The 16,500-nt window shown below is 35.9% G+C and overlaps 1 protein-coding gene across 3 annotated transcripts in view; it reads left to right on the top strand.

Annotated features, from left to right (window-relative positions):
* ripor2 (RHO family interacting cell polarization regulator 2) overlaps nucleotides 1-16,500 on the top strand; it is an 85,614-nt gene that overhangs the window by 12,004 nt on the left and 57,110 nt on the right. Inside the window, exon 1 of one of the 3 annotated variants that reach the window (XM_051136397.1) lies at nucleotides 7,800-8,070. The exons of 1 other annotated variant lie outside the window; for it this stretch is intronic. In XM_051136397.1, the coding sequence (XP_050992354.1) occupies nucleotides 7,992-8,070 (79 nt within the window). In that variant the 5' untranslated portion in view covers nucleotides 7,800-7,991. Of the gene's footprint in view, nucleotides 1-7,799; nucleotides 8,071-16,500 lie in introns of those variants that run through there. One more of the 3 variants, XM_051136401.1, reaches the window with a different exon arrangement.

Below are 16,500 nucleotides of genomic sequence, written 5' to 3'. Positions count from 1 at the left end.
GGGATGTTACCATGGCTCATCGCTTTTTTAAAAGCAGGATGTGGGCCCGCTGAGGAATGCCAAGATCCCTGGGTTGGCTAGGCTGAATGAGCAGAGGGTGACAGCCTCGCCAGGCATGCTGGGAAAGAACATTCTCATGTAGATAAACTGGAAAAGAGCTCCTTGTCTGGAGTTCTGGAACTCCATATGGGAATCTCACACTCAGTGCTAGGATGGAAAACTAAGAGCCCAGGACCAAGCAGTTCTCAGCATGTTCAAGAATAAGGATGATTTCACTGAAATATAATGAATAAATAAATAATGAATACATAAATACTGAAATCACGTTAGTGGGGTTTTGATGTGATTGATTGATTGATTTTTCTCTATTTTTGTAATCTGACCAACAGCAAACCAATCACTTATATTTATATTTAAAACATTTAAATATGAAACTAATTAAATATGAAATTAGTATAATGAATTATACTTTTATTTACTTACTTAAATTGAATTAAATTAAATTAAATTTTATTTATTTATTTCGGTAATCTTATCAATGGCAAACAAATCACCAATATTTATATTTAAATATTAAATTACATTTGTTTGTTTGTTTGTTTGTTTTGGTATTCTCCCAATAGCAAAACAATCACTAATTTATATTTAAAAATTCATGTCTTTCATTAAATATTGATTAATTGAGTGAGTGAGTGAGTGAGTGAGTGAGTGATTATTTATTCATTTATTTATTTATTCATTCATTTATTCATTTGGAAACCAACACTAATATTATATACAAATATTAATATTCAAATATTAATTTAAATTAAACAGTTTACTTTTGTAAACTCACAAATAGTAAACCAATCGCCAATCACTAATGTTTATATTTTAAATATTAAATCACTTTTATTTATTTACTTCTTTTTAATTAAATTAAATTAAATTAAATGTAATTTGTTATTTATTTATTCATATATTAATTAATTAATGTATTTATTTTTTCAATAGCAAACCAGACACTAATATTTATATACAAACACACTTTAAATATTAATTCATTCATTCATTCATTCATTCATTCAGTAAGAAACCAAACAGTAATATTTATATACAAATATTAATATTAATTGTAATTACATTATTTGCTTTTGTAATCTCACCAATAGCAAACGATTACCAATCACTAATACTCATATTTTAAATGTTAAATTACTTTTATTTATTTACTTTATTATTATTACTTTATTTACTTAAAAAAAAAAAAAAAAACTATTTATTTTGGTAATCTTACCAATAGCAAACACCAATATTTATATTTAAATATTAAATTATTAATTAGTTTGTTGTTTGTTGTTTTGGTCATTTCACCAAATAGCAAAGCAATCACTAATTTCCATTTAAATATTAATGTTTTTTTTATTAAATATGATTTTTATTTATTTTGTTAGTTGAAAGTAACAGTATTGTTACCAACTAGCATTTAAATTATATTAAATAATTAATAATTATTACAAATATTTAAATAAACAAACAAATAAATAAATAAATAAAATGTGTAATTTAATATGAAGAATAGTTATTTTAGATACATAGTTTGCTATAGTTTTTGTTCAGCTGTTGTACTTAGTTTGCTCAACAGAAAAGGCCCATTCACAATTTTTTTTACCACCCTTTCTTTCTCTCTCTCTTACATACACAAAATACTATACTAACCATATTATCAGCCATACAATACCACTAACACTGTTCCCATTTGTCATGGCATATGGTCCGGCATTACCAGATCATATTACTAATAAGTCTAATGGAGATCTTATTGGTTTGACTGACATTACTTCACTTTTGCTGTAATTTTACCCCATGTGCACCATTTCACCTTTTTTTTTAAATCTATCCCTGTATTGCTTGGGTTTCAGGAAGTGGTAAATGTATGAACTTTTGGCACAACTAAGGCATGACCAACATTGCTCTTAAGCCGCATCCACATGCTAGAGTTATCTGGAAGGTGTGGCTCTTTTCCTTCCCTCTTTATTTCTCTCTCCTTCCACCCCCTGTTGCAAACACATCCCTTCTCTCTGGTCACCTGTTTGTGTGGGAACGGATGTGATGCAAACCACAGAAGCTTCCCCACCCATAGCCTGTCCTGCTCACAAAGATTATGTTATATTGTTGCATAAATGTCCCTTTAATTATCCACCTCCCATAACGTTTAGAAGTAATGAATTTAAGTGCAACAAATTGCTGATTTCATGAGAGTACTTTAAATAAGAAGATTGTATAAATTGCATCGTCAGTACTGAATAGTGATGGCAGGGCGTTGACGGCTTAACACACACGATTATCTCTAAACAACATCAAACTAAATAGGAGTTCACTTTTTGCTAGTTACTTGTTAGTATTACCATTTTTTTTACGTTTTAACTATGGTAATAATTTAGTACCATACCCTATAGCAACGTGAAATAAACATTAGACACCAATAATGTGTTATCAACCACTTCAAAGAAAACATAACAGGATTTTTTTTAATTATGCATTCAGTTTCATAAAATGAACTGAGTTTTTGACTCTTTTTGCATTTGTCCTTTAAAAGCCCCTGGGGATATGAAAAATAGTTTAGCGGTAAAAAACAGAAGTTATATTGAAACTGGCACAGGGCGTGGTTCAGTAAAACTGTTTGTCACATTGCTCGTGCCCTCTTTCTCATGCCTTCTGAGTAAGCAGTGGGGCTTTGCAAAGTGGCTTTGGGTCGCTGAGAGGTTAAACTCAGAAATAAAACAACACTCCTTCCCTTATGGTTGCACTGGTGACCCTGACCTGAAACTGTCTTGAAGAGCTTCTGGGAAGGCAAACTATACTGTTATTTTGAACAAACAACTGTAAGCTGTTCTTGATCACGAGGGTGGCTTATTTAATTTACGTTCCCTGACATACTTCCAACATCTCCTCAAATAAACAGACTCAGCAAGCATTAAAAGCAGACTAGCCATATTCTTAAACCACTTTTATGTGCATTGAATCAGCATTAGTAAGACCTCGACTTGTCACTGTAAGAACAGCATCATTAATCGCCTTTTATTGCAGTATGTTTCTTAATGTCTCTCTAACAAAGCAGCAATTCTTAGTAGATGTTAACATTGAGAAGAAATGAACAAAGTGGCACAAATAAGAGAATTTCCTCTGCTTACTTAAACATCCTTCCTTGTTTTATCATCTCTTTGAGTCTTAGTACAGCCTGTGCCAACTAAAAGAGGTTACACATTCTTGCATAAGTAAAGCACATTGTTGTTATAATTGACGTGAATTAAGATTATTCATATCAGCCCTCATGCAGTTCTTGGCACTGTTCAAGAAACTGTTCACCAAATCAAGAATAAGAGCCAGAATCCTTTTATCTGACTGATTTAAAAATGACATATAGATGAACTCTGGAAACACATTAGGAAAGTTAAAGGTGGTGTGAGTACTTTAAGATAAAGTAATGTGAATTTATTGGCACTCTAATGTTCTTATAAAATAAATGCAGCAGAAGAAATTGATTTCAGATCCTCTGTTAAACTGTTTAAGAAACTATTAATATTTGCGGAGATTGTGTGCAGATTACTACTGTTCTTCCCAAAGGCTTTTGTTTGGTATTTTTCATAGAGTGTGTTTCTTGTTTTTACCTAGGGCAGTCTGTGGTGCGTGGGATGTGCTGATAACAGCAGGTGTGTGTGTGTATGTGTGTGTCGGTATGATAGCTGCTCATTCTCAGCGGTATGACTAACAGCTAACATAATTACAGCAGGACAGACTGTTGATGAGGCTGTATTACCATAAAAGATTTCATTTTTATATCACAAACAAGGAAAATAAATACAAGGCAAGTGGATTTAGTACTTTTCGTTTTATGTTCAGTAGCTTAGATATGCTTTAAAGCAGGGGTGCTCAACCCTGTTCCTGGAGATCGACCTTCCTGCAGAGTTCAGCTCCAACCCTGAACCAACTAATGAGGATCTGAAGGAGCATTTGATAATTACAGACACACTGTAAAAAATAAAAAACACAATTTGTCGAGTCAGCTTAAAATAATTTGTTACCCTGCTGCCTTAAAATTTTAAGTCCAGTCAACTAAAATAAGTTTATTCGACTTGAAATGTTAAGTTGTACTAAGTAACAACTTAGATATTTGTGTTTGCTAAACTTAACAGATGGCTAAGTAACCCAGCTGCCTTAATTTTAAGTTGATTCAACTCAAATATCTAAGTTGTCACTTAGTATAATTTAACATTTTAAGTTGAATAAACTTTTTTTGAGTTGACTGAACTTAAAATTTTAAGGCAGTTATTTTCAGTTGATTCAACAAATTGTTTTTTACAGTGCAGGTGTGTTTGATCAGGGTTGGAGCTAAACTCTGAAGGAAGGTAGATCTCCAGGAACAGGGCTGGGCACCGATGCTTTAAAGGGATAGTTCACCCAAAAATTAAAATTCTGTCATTAATTATTCACCCTCATGTTACTCCAAACCCGTAAAACCTTTGTTCATCTTAGGAACACAAATTAAGATATTTTTGATGAAGTCTGAGAGCTTTCTGACCCTTTCTGATGTTCACCGGCTGAGAACCGTAGTAAGGACATTGGTAAAACAGTCCATGTGACTTCAGTGTTGGACGTTAGAGAAGAAACTGAGATGGGAGTTTTTCGACATATACTAACTGTATTGAACCGGAATGCAAAGTGTTCACGCAGAGCTAGACAAGACAAGCATTTGAGTTTTGAAAGTATATACTATAAATATATACGTTACTCTAGATATGGCCCTTAGTCCTCAGATGGGTTCATTTAGAACTCTTTGAAGCTGCATTGAAACTGCATTTTGGAAGTTCAAACTCACGGCCACCATAGAAGTCCACTATATAGAGATAATTCCTGAAATGTTTTTCTCAAATAACAAGTGAAGAAAGATAGACACAAACATCTTGGATGACAATGGGGTGAGTACATTATCTGTAATCCGGGACATTGTATGTAAATAAGGTGTACGTTTTGAAAGGGTTTCGTGCCAGTGGCAGCTTTTTGTACCTTTTTTCAGAGAGGGTATTGCAAAAAGAGTTTTATGGTACCTCTCCAATATGATAAACTGCATGAGAAGGATTTTACCAGAGATTTTGCATTTGATTCGATGTTCACATTGCATTAGTTGTAGACAGGCTTATTGTGTGTGGTCTGGTCTAGAGAGTGGTTCCTCCTGGCTACCTCAGGGGTCTTATTACTCTCTTGTCCTTCATTATTCATGCGCACAGACCTGAAAGGTACCACCAGGCGACTGTAGGCCAGGGGCGAGTCAGTCTATCTGCAACCAAACACAATACACACATCTATCTTGCTCGCATAGCTGTACAATCAGGGAGATTTGTGGGGATATCAGATGCTAGTGTTAAACTAGGCCCACGTTTTAATCTGTTTACATGAATAAACTTACCACATGAAGAATACTAGACTTGACCCATCTCATTAAGATTCATTATTATAAGAAATGTGTTTACAGGAGTCATATGGTGCTTCGAAGCTTTGAAGCTTTTTACCGAAGAATAGGTTTTATTTGCACATAAGGCAAGCTGCTGAGCCAGACTGAGTGGGACGCCCATTTACTACTCATAACTAGCCCAAAAGTAGCCCAATAGCATTTCGAGGGAAAACCACATACTTGGCAACACCGGACATGAAGCGGTACAGGAAGGCCTTATATGGACATGATTTGGCACATTTCATAGAAATGAATATGTAGCTGTGGACATGTGCCTCATCATTTGAAATAAATCAGATTCATCAACATTTCCAGGAAGGTAGGAATAATGCTTCGTTCAGGCCATTTCGTAATTACCATAATTTCTATGATAACACGTGACATTCTACTTGGAGCCATTCATATCCTCAGAATTATGTGTTTTTATGGCATCATTATCAATGCCTAAATGAATCTGCAGTGGTCACATGGTACAAGTAGGAGCTCTCAGAAAATTAAAAAATTTTTGTTGCCAAGTCCGTGGGTTTCCAGTGGAATTGGGCTACTTTAACAAATAAGAAGGGCATTTTTTGTTGCTGCGGGTTGCTGCAGGCTGAAGTGCCCCAATCATGTGCATTTTACCAGAGAAACCCCATCACAAAATGTGTATTTTACCCCCCGAAATGCGAATATTGGGCTGATTTTGAGTAGCTGTTGGGCGGTTTTGTTGTGAAAACCTGGCAACCCTGATTTACAAGTTGTAATTGCGGGTTCTACAAGGATGTGAACGCATTTTACAAGTTGAAATCACATGATTATATTAGGGCTGTTAAGGTCCTTGCACACTTAGTCCAAAATTGCGGGGTTTTTTTCGTATTCGTCATCCTAAAAATTCGTCCTGCACAGAAACCTGGCACATTGAGTCTGATGCATATTAATTAATCTGTTGCGAAAAAAATCACAAAACAATACAAAATGTAAAACTTCAAACAGTGAGTCTGAAATTGTTGTCCAAAATTTTTGCACGTTAAAAAATATCACATTTACACACTGCCTCTGAAACCTTTGCTCATCATTTAAAAAATCAAACCATGTTTAATTTTCGGTGTTTTTTCGCATCCATAGCAAGCATTTTGAGAGGTGTTTGGACAATTCAGAGCCAACGTGATTTTCTGTGCATGACGGATTTTGACAGATATGGAAAAATATATACAAAAATTATGGTGTGCAAGGACCTTTAGGCTGATGCCAAACAACAGGTTTTTTGTGTGACATGATTTTCTGGTTCAGTTTTCTTTCAGTTAATTAGTTTATACCAGGTTAGTTGGTAAGTATGTGGTAGGCCTAATGAAAATTCTATATTTAATTACTTCGAAAAGAAAAGCATTTTACATATGTGGGTAGTTTTAAGAGTTAATTTGCTAGGTGTTCGCTAGTAATGGCTTTCGTATTCAAAATAAGGTTTTGCTGATATAATTTATTTGACGTCTTACCATCCATCAGGTGAGAAGCGTATGTCTGTCATAATTTGATGTATCCTTCATGTACATAGCACCAGCTGCTCAGAGTGAGTTACATTTCACAGTTTAATACTGTTCAAATTCCAAACTTTGGTTTGAATAATACAAATAATAATAATAGCGATTCTTGCCTTATAGCAAACACCATAAATATGAAAGGATGGAGCAATCATATCAAAATGTTTCCTGGAAACGTGACGAGTGTGGGTGGATCTATTTTGGTTCCTCTATTTAGGACATGTTTTTAAAAGAGTCCTGAAGTGAATAATTGCTGTTATACGACTGTGAGTGTGTGAGCTGACCCCTCCGTTAATGAGATTGTCATTGGGTCGGTTCCGCAGAGCTTTCATAGGAAGCACACCAAAATTAAAGAGAAAGACTTAAATCCGCCGCAGCCTAGTTACTATTTCAGAAAGACTTTAGATGTGAAGAACATGATAGGAACTTTCAAACACATACCAAATTGTAAGTGATTCACCTTATGCACCTTAACCCTACTATAGCATACTATATCATATTCGATACATCAGTTTATAAGGCCTCTAAATGATTAACATGATCACGACTTGTTCAAAAACCAGTTGTTCACAATCTGCTACATGCATTTTGCAACATTACATAGCTAGTAATATTTCAAGGTGAATACCACACAGGGTTTGGCTCTCAAGATGCTTCGGCCTGACCTCCGGTCAACACATTTGGCATATTTACCACACGCACACACTATCTCTCTCATTCTGACACTCACACAGGAGATTATGAAATCATCCTGTTGATGAAACTTGGCCTGGATGGTGTGGGCTCCCACACACACTCACACTCGCCTTGTTGCAGTGAGTAGAAGCTCAGAGCGGTCCACTGCCTCTCGCCTCTCTGCTCAGGCTCAAGCTGACAGAGGGCTTCACATTCGCCTGGGGGGGAGAGAGACGGTCCGAACGTTGATTTAATTTTACAGTATAGTTACTGCTCAGACGCTTAAGCGAAAGAGAGGATAAGACGGAATGGCCTTTCCTGACATCACGGAGGATGACCTACATGAACTGATGCATGAGGAGGCACAGGACGTCTTTGGTGATGACGGTAGGGTCATGCTGGGACGGGGTGGAAAGTTTAGGCCGTGGTTGAGAGTGAATCCTGTGGAGATGTAGTTTTTATGTGTCATATCGTAACATAATAGCAACGGTGTTGAGTGGGCGTTGTTGTATAACTCCTGGTTGTGTTGAAGTATAACAGTAGATCTGTTTGATAACTCGGATGAGGGTGTAGCTGTAAAGCTGAAACATCGCAGATGTTTGGCATTTTAGAAGGTAGTGCATGATCAGACATGTTCCTGTCAGTGATATCTGCTGTTTGATATGCCTAAGTGGAGAAACAGGATGCTTGTTGATCTTCTGGAGGGCAGAAATTTACCCTGTTTATGAAATTTGCATAAATTAACATACTGTAAGCATTTTGTGGATATTGCAAACATACTGAAGAGCATTTACTGTATGGTTAATGACGAAATGGCTCTGGAGCAGCACAAACAGAATGTAATAAGATATAATGACTTCTTTTTCTGTAATTGGAGTTTCAAGCAGATGAATGTAACGTAAATTTCTTTCCTAGTGCATGAGCATTAGAAACGTTGCCAATAAGGAACACAACTGCTATGGTTTGTGTTTAAGTGAGGAGAAAACTGTAATATTGTGAAATATTATTACAATTTAAAATAACTGTTTTGATGGTGAGGCTGAATTTTACTCCTGTTGATCTTTCAGAAATCATTGATTTGGTGCTTAAGAAACATTACTTACTATTCCCAATGTTGAAAAGAGTTGTGCTGCTTAATATTTCTGTGGAAATCACAAATACAAGTTCAAAAGAACAACATTTATTTGAAATGGAAATATTTTGTAGCAATGTAAATGTCTTTACTGTCACTTTTGATCAATTTAATGCATCCTTAATGAATAGAAGTATTAATTTCTTTAAAAATACTGATCTTTTGAAAGGTACACTCTTAAAAATAAAGGTGCTTTAAAGTGTTCTTCACCGCAATGCCATAAAGAACCATTTTTGGTTCCGCAAAGAACCATTCAGTCAAAGGTTCTTTAAAGAACCATCTCTTTCTTACCTTTTTATAATCTGAAGAAAATAAACTTTTGTGAAACCACAAAGAAACGTTTGTGAAACAGAAAGGTTCTTCAGATGTTAAATTTTCTTTATGGAACCATTTAGACAAAAAGGTTCTTCTATGGCATTGTGAAACACCTTTATTTTTAGGAAGTATTGGGAGAATTTAAAATCATTTGGGGTTTTGGACAACATTGCCAGTATCATTCCTGTTTTGTTGCTTATTTGCTGTTTGAAGGGTTTGCATTGACATCAAAGACTGTGAAATATCAAACTTGTTAGCTCATTGAACATAACTTCTTTGGTAAAAATGTCCTTTTAAAGTTTCTATTCTGCCAGATGTCCAGCGATATGCTGTCTTAGACACGTTGTCATCTCCATCAAGCACTGAAGAACTGAATGTTCAGATTTAACTGCTGTTTCCACAGAAACTCTGTTACCTGCAGCCTCTATGAGAATGAACGTGTGTCTGTGTATGAGAAAGAATAATATAAATGTGATTTATTTCACTCAAGTCACTGACTGTAAATTATAACTGAGATCTTTTCCCTGAAGGGTTTAAACTGTAGGAACAGCATGACTGAATTTGGATTGGGTAGAAATGTGTTGCTATGTATCTATTTATAGACTGTGATTGTGTGAATGTGTTGGACATTTCCCATCTCTTTCACTTGCTCTTAAAGATCAGTGTTTATAAAGGCTGAAGCATGTGTTAAAAACAGATAGATGGAGTAGGTAGATATACTGTTTATAGATATTTAAAGATAATATGCATAGATTTTTTTGCATTATTGTGTTGCAGGAAGTCACCACATATACATTTTTGATGTTTGAGATGTTAAAATTAACATAATAAAACGGATCGTTCTGGTCCTTGATTCTGATTGGTTGAGCCGCGTTCTAAGCCGTTGTAAATTACTCTACAAACATACACCTTTGTTTACTTCTGTGTGTTGCTCGGCAGCCACTTTGTTGCAACCACAACTGTTTCTGAGAAACTACATTGTTTTTGTTTATATCATTACACTTTATTTGCTCTGTTTTATTTTGTGAAACCTTACTATGGAACTTACTATGGAATAACTAACCCTAACCCTAACCTGTTATAAATTCACTGTAAATCCACGGCTTCTTGGGACTTACTGCTTTATTGAAATTAACCAAAAAGATCCTTCATGCATCATGCACCCATGTTGTAGGGGACGTTCCTGACTTGTTGTCCAACTAAACTGGTTTAATAAACTGGACATAATGTTAAAATACTAAAATGAAGCAATAAGCCCCAAGAAGCCATAGTTTACAGTGAATTTATAACAGCTAAGGGTCATTGTTAGGCACAATGCGAAGCGAATTCCTTAAAACTCTTTAGCTGTTATAAATTAACTGTAAACCACGGCTTCACGGGGCTTATTGCTTTTATAAAACATAGCAAGGTTTCACAAAATGAAACAGAGCAAATAAAGTGTAATGATATAAATAAAAACAGTATTCTTCCACCAAACAATGTAGTTCCTCAGAAACAGTTGTGGATGCAACAAAGTGGTTGCCAAGCAACACACAAAAGTAAACAAAGGTGTATGTTTGTAGAGTAATTTACAACGGCTTAGAACACGGCTCAACCAATCAGAAGAGTTTGTTTCTTCATCAGAGCAGATTTGAAGAAATTTAACATTACAGCACTTACTTCTGGCCAGAAATACAAGTTAAAATTCCCTGTTGTCCTCTCACATCAATATCCACCCTCATATTTGGACTATATTTAGGATTGATTTTGACTTTTTTCGTTTGTGAATGGTGCTTGATCTGTGCATATTTCTCTCCTGATTCAGATGAGACAACTTTTTCACTGGAGAAAGCAATATTATAAATAGAAGACTTCAAATGGAAGCTAAATGATGAACAAACAAGCAGCTTTTCACTGCACAAGATATTAATTGAAGGACTGGAGTCATGTGTATTGCGGATTATTGCTATGTTTTTTGTCAGCTGTTTGAACACTCATTCTGATGGCACCCATTCACTGCATAGGATCCATTGGCAAGTGATGTAATGATAAATGTCTCCAAATCTGTTCCAGATTTACATCTTGGATGACCTGAGGGTGATCTGTGGATTGAACAGACCAAATTTAAATATGAATATTTCTACCACAAGCACTTTTATTTCCAATAATCATGCAACTTATGTATTTCTTCAATAAAACCCAAAGTCCCTTGTGTCTCTTCCAGTTCACTATGCTAAGGCCATTCATCTTGCAACCTAGCTTGAAATTTCCCCAAAAACTTTTACAGTTCAGCTATTATTTTTTTCCTTTAACCTAATTCGGTCAAAAAGGGTTTGAGCATGGGCAACTTCATGGAAACAAAATACGCACTTTTGTTTTTTTGCACGTGCTTCATGAGTTATTCAAAGAGGGTTTTCATGTGGCCGCCTGCAGCTCCTTGAATAGAGAGTGAAGTCTGTTCTCTGGTGCTGAAGCAATAGAGTATGAGCACTGCTGAGAATAACCTCAGAATACCTGGGTCACGGTGACTACTGCAGTCTTGGTGGATTTCTTTTGCTCACATTATTTCCTCATATATAAATATCTTGTCAGCCTAACCTAGTGACTAATCAAAATAAGTGCCATCTAAGGCAGTTACAACTACTGGGCACATAATTAATGTTTTACCACCTACTTAATAATGTGTCACCCCTACTTTTCAGATTGTTCCTTGTCTCCTTTTTTCATCAATATGCAATTACAGTTGGTATTATGACTATATTGATTTTGCAGTATTACATTTAATGTCTTCCTTAACTGTTTCCAAAGCATAAAAGTAATTAGTTGAGGCTTATGTATTTTCATTTAAAGGTCTTTGCAACTTTATGATTGGCTAAGTGAGGTGGCAAAAAGCTGCTGTGTTTGTAAGAACATTATTTTTGCTGGATTTAATCTTGTTTTCTGTCAATCAAATCAAGTCTGTGCAAAATCAGCGTCAGATTTCAAGCCATTTGTACACCCCTGATCTATAGCACTCAGGTTGGGGAAACCGTATCCCCTCAGGGGCTTCGTCAAAGCTTGCTGTGGTGGCATTTGATTTCAGCCCTGAGCTGCTCCATGTATTGATTCATGCGGGACGGTGGTGCCGCTAGGAGAGATTTACGGGTGTAGTCTGGCTTTAACTGAGCCGTTGGTAGAGATGTTATCTGCGGAACTGGCACTGTGATCTCCACACTATGCGCTCAGTCATCATAACTCTGCACGGCATGTCCAAGGCTGCCAATGAATAGCTATGATGTCAGTGTCTGTGTCAGCAAAGCAGGATTTGTAGGAGCAATTGTAGCCCTAAACAGCTGTATGACAAGCATCAACTGATGTCTTATCGTTATCAGAGGCTGATTTAGTGTATAAGTGAGTGATGTAGCACAGATCCTTTCACAGCTGTTTGATTCACCACATAAGATACTTTTAACAGTAACCACATGAAAGCAGTTACCACAGATTATAAAACTGATTATTGGACTGATTATAAGATTATAAAACTGCTCTGTTGGAAATCTGACTGGATGAGTCTTGTTCAAAGTTGTATTGGGTTCCAGTTAGATTATCTGACGATATTATTGCTTGAAGAATTTGTTTATTATTATTAGTATCATAATCATCCTCACCATGTAATAATAAAATATAATAATATAATACATATTATTATTGTTGTTATTAATACATTTAATTATTTATTGCAGATCTTTTAAAATATAGTATATTTTATAATAGTTTATTGCAGATCTTTTGTAATATTTCTGTCGCAACTGTTTTATAAAAGCAGCCACTTAATTTGTTATAGTCATTTTTCTTCTTCTTAATCAGTGTTTTTATCTTATCTTCCCAGTAAAATAAAATCAAATAATAAAATTTTAACTAACAAAAATTAAACGTAAAACTTCACTGCTTTTGTTAGATTGTGCTTAAAAGAAAAATGGTAAGAAAAAGAACAATGTTGTTGATACAATAACAAAGTTGCTTAAAAAGTTGATTAGTATCTTATGTAATTTTACTTTATAAAGGTCTACTGTGAAATCAAAACTGACATTTTTTTTTTTTTTTATTAAATATTGCAATGTTTATTATAAATGATTTATCCATGCATATTATTAATTTATTAAACTCCCCTGCCTTTGTAATCTTTAATTAAAATTTTCCTCCATCTTGTAACAACATCTCTTCTTTTCTCTGATGAGGTGTTTACTGGTGGACAAGTGGGACAGCCTGTCACTCTAGCAACAACAAATGATCCAACAATCCAATCCATTCCCTATACATTTTTTATTGTTCAAGAAGCTGTTTCACTCAGTCACAACAGGGAAGAAAAGACAATCACAAATTCTGTTTCATTCCAAATTCAAGAATGTATCTGACTGCAAGACAAAAATAATAGTTAAGAAAAATGTAGAATTTCACTGTTTTGGGGAAAGTTACTTTTAAAACTCCTGCATTACAATATTGCATTACTCCTTAAAAAGTAACTAATTGCGTTACTTTGTTACTTTTTATGGAAGGGAATACATTATGTTGTTTTTGTGTTACTTTTCGTCATCTGGGCTGAGCTTGTTTGTTTGTTTTTAATATAAAAGTTCTATTTTTGGCAGATGTAAAAGCCCTTTTACACCAAAAGTGAAATGAAGAAGCCACAGGCTTAAAAGCACAATATGTCATTTTTCACTGCTAGGGTGCTTATTCAAAACAAACAAGACACAAAGGCGTAGTTTGATGATACCGTGGTTGACTGTGGAATCATGGGAGTTGTTGTCTTTATCCACACAGCCAATGCATTCTGACGGGATTCGGGCAGAAATCATGTGCAGAAATCAAGACTTATTAAGGTCACTGTAGTATGCATATGTAGGAAAAAACAGAGCTGTTTAATCATACCAGATACAGTTGAGTGTGTTGAAGTGTTGTTATAATGCTACTCTGTGCGTTCATCACCTGTCTAATAAAATGCATAACATATTAAAGCGTCTTTGGGAATGCATGTACACACTGTTGATTTTTGCTCAGATTTTTTTGTATAACTGTTTACATTTTTGTTTTAAATGTGGCCAATATCAGATTTTCAGTGTGAACAGATCATGGTTCTGAACTGACCCGTATATGCAAAGAATTAATTAATTAAAAAAAAAAAAAAAAAAACGAACAGGGTTGCCAGATTTTCACAACAAAATCCACCCAACTGCTTCTCAAAACTAGTACAAAACTAGCCCAGTTGCATTCTGGAGGGTAAATATAGCACTAGTGGGGTCTCTTCAACCCATGGAATTTAAAAAACAACCTGCGGCAACAATGAAAAAGTATCCCAATTCCACGGAAATATTGTGCACTTGGCAACACTTGTGCAGGGAAGTATCACAAAGGACATAAAGTAAGCTATTATGCGTTTATTTACAGCGTGATCTGCTACAGAAACCAGCAAAATTATGTGTAGGCAATATAAAAAAAACACAAGGATGTGATGAAAGAGAGCAGAGTTTTGAAACTTTTTATAGCATCAAATAACTGCCTAAAGGTAACCCTTTCAGAAAAACACTTGAACATACAGTATTTCACAAAAGTGAGTAAACCCCTCACATTCCAGCAACATTTTTAGTATATCATCTTAAGGAACAATACTGTAGAAATGAAACTTGGATATATTTTAGAGTAGTCAATGTGCAGCTTGTATAGCAGTGTATATTTACTGTCCCATAAACTCAACATACAGCCATTATTGTCAAAATAGCTGGCAACAAAAGTGAGTACACCCTAAGTGATAACAGCACTATGTCATTTAATCACGCAAAGCCACAATTTTAACGGCTCTAATACAAGTTATACAACTTTGTATGGTCCTGTCAAGCAGACAAACATGAACATGATGAATAGGACATATTCATCATGTTCATATTTGTCTGCTTGACAGGACCATACAAAGTTGTATATCTTGTATTAGAGCAGTTAAAATTTGGTGCTTTGAGTACAATTCTCTCATACTGACCACTGGATGTTCAACAAGGCACCTCATGGCAAAGAACTCTCTGAAGGTGTGAGAATTAGAATTGCTCTCCACAAAGATGGCCTAGACTATAAGAGGTTCAGTAACAACCTGAAACTGAGTTACAGTACTGTGGCCAGGGTCATACAGAGGTTTTCCAAGACGGGTTCCATTCGGAATAGGCCTCGCAAGGGTCGATCAATGAAGTCTAGTGCTCCTTCTGTGGGTCAGGTGCAGAACCTGGCTTCAAAAAACAGATGCATGAGTGCTGCCAGCATTGCTTCAGAGGTTGCAGAAGTAGAAGGTCTGCTTGTCAGTGCTCAGACCATACGCTGCACACTGCAACAAGTCGGTTTGCATTGGCGTCATCTGAAAAGGAAGTCTCTTCTGAAGCTGGCTTACAGGAAAGCCCACAAACAGTTTGCTGAAGACAACCTGTCCGAGAGCACAAATTACTGGAACCATGTCCTATGGTCTGATGAGACTAAGATAAACTTGTTTGGCTCAGATGGTGTCCAGCATGTGTGGTGATGCCCTGGTGAGGCGTACCAAGAAAATTGTGTCTTTCCTACAGTCAAGCATGGTGGCGGTAGCATCATGGTCTGGGGCTGCATGAGTGCTGCTGGTACTGGGGAGCTGCGGTTCATTGAGGGAAACATGGATTCCATTATGTACTGTTCTGAAGCAAAACATGATGCCTTCCCTTCAGAAACTGGGCCAAACGGCAGTTTTCCAACATGATAATGACCCCAAACACACCATCAAAATGACAATTGCCTTGCTGAGGAAAGTGCAGGTGAAGGTGATCTGACCTGAACTCTATTGAGCACCTATGGGGCATAATCGAGCGGAAGGTTGAGAAGCACCATGTGTCTAACATCCAGCAGCTCCATGATGTCATTATAGAGGATTTGAAGAGGATCCCAGCAACAACCTGTGCAGCTCTGGTGAATTCCATGCCCAGAATGATTAAGGCAGTGATCAATGGTGCTAACACAAAATATTGACACTCTGGACACAGTTTTGATAAGTTCACTTAGGGTGTACTCACTTTTGTTGCCAGCTGTTTTGACAGTAATGGCTATGTGTTGAGTTATTTTTAGGGGACAGTAAATTTACACTGCTATACAAGCTGCACATTGACTACTCTATAATATATCCAAGGTTCATTTTCTATAGTATTGTCCCTTGAGAAGATATACTACAATGATTACTGAAATGTGAGGGGTGTACTCACTTTTGTGAGATACTGTTCATCAGCATGATAAAAGAAGAACTACCTCAAATGATGGAAACCACCTTTGGGGAAAATTTATTTGAAGTGTAATTTGATTATTTATTTCATGTCACGTCCTATTAGATTACATGGAGAGGGCGGGGTTTA

This window comes from Labeo rohita, chromosome 19 (genome assembly GCF_022985175.1).
Source record: "Labeo rohita strain BAU-BD-2019 chromosome 19, IGBB_LRoh.1.0, whole genome shotgun sequence".
In the NCBI taxonomy this organism is placed as follows: Eukaryota; Metazoa; Chordata; class Actinopteri; order Cypriniformes; family Cyprinidae; genus Labeo; species Labeo rohita.
The sequence above is the reverse complement of the archived record's forward strand: the minus strand, read 5'-3'. Positions and strand labels throughout refer to the sequence as shown.